General features: G+C 43.1%; 1 protein-coding gene across 1 annotated transcript; it reads right to left on the bottom strand.

Moving 5' to 3' along the window:
• Positions 1 to 561: 561 nt before the first annotated feature.
• Positions 562 to 1,152, bottom strand: LOC143880704 (pentatricopeptide repeat-containing protein At4g25270, chloroplastic-like). The gene has a single exon (XM_077383678.1). It carries the CDS (start codon positions 1,150 to 1,152, stop codon positions 562 to 564), a length of 591 nt encoding a protein of 196 aa, XP_077239793.1.
• Positions 1,153 to 3,680: the final 2,528 nt, after the last annotated feature.

Here is a 3,680-nt window from a genome sequence, read left to right as displayed (position 1 = left end):
GATTCTCCTTATCATCTATGGGATTTAGGAATTTGGATTAGGGGCATAACCAGTCCCCTGAATTCCCAGACTTACTTGACATCTGGTTGTGCTGAGAAATTGAAGCAAAAAAATGGCAAAGCAATATAAAACCAGAGACTAGCAAGACGGGCATGATTTTCATTAATTTTTAGCAAGGTCCTTGCTATTGAAATGTATTTCCTCGATCAAAACATCAGTGACAAAATCCAAAATGTAGAATTTGAAGTTCAAAACCAAAATTAGCATACAATGAAACAACAGCATTGGTTTTGGAAAATCAAACAACTCGATTAAAAGAAAGGGAATTAACAGGGTGATGAGAAAATTACCTTAGAAATGATATGGTCCTTGGTATTTAACAAACTGAGATTCCTAAGGTGGGATCCTTGGCTTCAAGATCAGCTTCAAGGGACTCTCCTCTTCTGCAATTTCTTGGCAGCTTGAATTTCCATCGATAGCAATAGACAATTGAATGGCCAGACTTAATCAAGTACTCAAAAGTATAGACTCAACGCTTTCAATGAAAGTCATTTGATGTGCTCAAAGCTCACTTGGCAATACTTGATGAAGGAACCGCAACTGCGAGCACACTGCGATCACGGATGCAACTGCAACAAAGTCAACTTCCACACCCGCTTTGCAAATCTGGTTGTACACTCTCAGCACCTCTTCTGGCGTTCCATTCCGTGAATAGCCTGTGAGAAGCGCGTTCCAAGTGACAACATCTCTTTCAGTCATTCCATCGAACAGCCGGCGAGCACTCTTAATTTTGCCATTTTTCATGTATATGTCTATCAAACCAACAGTCACAAACGGATTTGAATTGAAACCAAATTTTACAGAGTGGGTATGGATCTGGATTCCATGTGAAAGCATAAGAGAAGAAGAGCAAGCTTTCAAGAGAAGGGGAAAGGTGAATCTATTTGGAAATACATCGTTTTCGAGCATCTCTGGGTTTTGAGGATAGGAACCATAAGCTAAAAGAGCCGAGCTCAAATCACCTAATTTTCCATAAGAGGACACTAATTTGGTGGTGAGGCTGAGATTGGGGGAGTTTGGAGAGGGTGTTTTTGACAGCCGAGCGTGAGATTGTTTGAGGAGGGAGAGGGATTTGCAGAGAAGTGGTTTCATGGATGATTGAGCCACTGGTGCTCGGGTGGGGATGGTGAAATGAGAAGAGGGTTTGATGGTTGAGGTCTAGGGCTAGGTTAGGTGACTGAAAATGATAGTGATGGGTTAAATGTAGAAGATGGACGGATTCCGGGCCGGAATCTATGGATCTTGCTCGTGAATAGGAGTTGGGGTGGAAAGAAATGGTGGTGATACTTGGGGTAGATGGCCTTAGTGACGGTGGCTGGGGTGGAGAAGCTCCGGTGGAGAAGAAGATGGAGGAGGTGGGTGGCCATGGCGGAGGTGGGGAGCCGGCACCGGCGAGATTGCCGGAGAAGAGAACCTGCAAAACCCCTCTCTCTCCCTCTCTGTCTCTCTCTGTCTCTCTCTCTCTGATGGTGATGGCAATGGGGGATTTGGGATGAAGTGGGAACCAAGGAAAAATGGTGGCCGATGGTGGGTTTCGATGGGGAAGGAAAAATAAAAATGAGATGGGTTTTAAGATGATGGTGGAGAGGCCGACCGGCGATGGGAGGTGGCTTGGTGGCGGTGGCTATGGAAGATGGAGGATCGTGGTGGTTCTGCAGAGAATGGAGGAGGTGAGGGTAGAGATTTTTGAAATGGGCTGTTGGAGAAGATGAAGGTGTGAGATGGGTTTCAAGGAGGAAAAGGAAATAGGGATGGTCGGCAATGGGGGGGTGGAAATGGTTATGGTGGTGGCCGAGCTCGTCGGATCTCCGGCAGAATCGCCGGAGAAGGCTGAAATCCTTCTTCCGCTTCTCTCCCTTTTCTCCCTTGCGGCTGCAGAAAATCCCCTCCCCCTTTCTCAAACCCTAATTCGTTGTCTTATTTAGGGAAATGATAAATTCGCACCCCCCTCCTCCATGGACAGCCCTCCCTAATCCATTTACAAACATCTTTTTTGTACTAGCAGGGGGTCCCAAGCAGAAAATAGGGGCAAAGATCCCCTTTCTCTATACGATCCTAACCCTCTGATTTGATCCAGCGGCTAATAAAGATTGCTTGCGAAGGAAGCAATATAAAATTGCCAAGAATGCCCTCCCTCACATGGGAAATGACGTATTTCACCCCTCCCTTCTGAACTTGCACCACGACACTGCCCTAGCTCGTTCGCTAGGCGAACGTGCACGGATCTTGACGAAATTTCACAGGGACCTTGGTGGGACCCTAAGCTAGCCAAGGGTGCAATTTGGGGTCCATACACACTGATTTGAAAAAGTTATGCACAAAACAAGGAGGTGCAGGGCACGGTCAAAATGGGGTGTCTACAGATGCCCCTCTTTGCCAGAGTGTGCTTGTCACACGAATGGCAAAGCTGACAAGACAACACATTTTGGCCGGCCCGAAAATAAGGAAAAGCAAATTTTTGGATTTTGACTTTAAAATGGTATTCACGAAGGTAAACCAACAGAATAACACTACAAGACTCAAAGACTGAAAACAAAAGGGATATAACTTCTCAACGACTCTTAACTCGGTGCTTGCATTGAAGAATGAAGATTTTGATTGACAATTTAAACCAAGAATCACTTGGCTAATTATCGGGAGCTAAAACGGGTAAAAAAATACTTGAGAAGACTCAAAACAGGATTATGAAATTACCAAAACGGGTAAAAAACGTTTGAGAAGACTCAAACTGTCAATACCGGAATACAAGACGGGTAGAGAACGTTTGAGGAGACTCAAACTATCAATACCGGAATACAAGACGGGTAGAGAACATTTGAGAAGACTCAAACTATCAATACCGGATACATCGAGTTTTTATCCTGGAATCGAGAGCCAGATCATTCAAAACGGGTAAAGAATGTTTGAGGAGACTCAAACTTTCAATACCGGATTACAAAACGGGTAGAGAACGCTTGAGAAGACTCATACTTTCAATACCGGATTACAAAACGGGTAGAGAATATTTGAGAAGACTCAAATTTTCAATACCAGATTTCAAAACGGGTAAAGAATGTTTGAGAAGACTCAAACTTTCAATACCGGAATACAAGACGGGTAGAGAATATTTGAGAAGACTCAAATTTTCAATACCGGATTTCAAAACGGGTAAAGAATGTTTGAGAAGACTCAAACTTTCAATACCGGAATACAAGACGGGTAGACAATATTTGAGAAGACTCAAATTTTCAATACCGGATTTCAAAACGGGTAAAGAATGTTTGAGAAGACTCAAACTTTCAATACCGGAATACAAGATGGGTAGAGAATATTTGAGAAGACTCAAATTTTCAATACCGGATTTCAAAACGGGTAAAAAATGTTTGAGAAGACTCAAACTTTCAATACCGGAATACAAGACGGGTAGAGAATATTTGAGAAGACTCAAATTTTCAATACCGGATTTCAAAACGGGTAAAGAATGTTTGAGAAGACTCAAACTTTCAATACCGGAATACAAGACGGGTAGAGAATATTTGAGAAGACTCAAATTTTCAATACCGGATTTCAAAACGAGTAAAGAATGTTTGAGGAGACTCAAACTTTCAATACCGGATGGGGTGATGATATCTCGAGTTCTT

This window comes from Tasmannia lanceolata, unplaced genomic scaffold, assembly GCF_043159265.1.
Source record: "Tasmannia lanceolata isolate RefF3 unplaced genomic scaffold, GAP_Taslan_0.1 ptg000007l, whole genome shotgun sequence".
NCBI lineage: Eukaryota > Viridiplantae > Streptophyta > Magnoliopsida > Canellales > Winteraceae > Tasmannia > Tasmannia lanceolata.
Note: the sequence above shows the minus strand (reverse complement) of the source record. Positions and strands in the feature narration are given on the sequence as shown.

Bases quoted from the DNA above. Each gene is read 5' to 3' on its own strand.
- LOC143880704 (XM_077383678.1), bottom strand. From the start codon at position 1,152: ATGAAACCACTTCTCTGCAAATCCCTCTCCCTCCTCAAACAATCTCAC.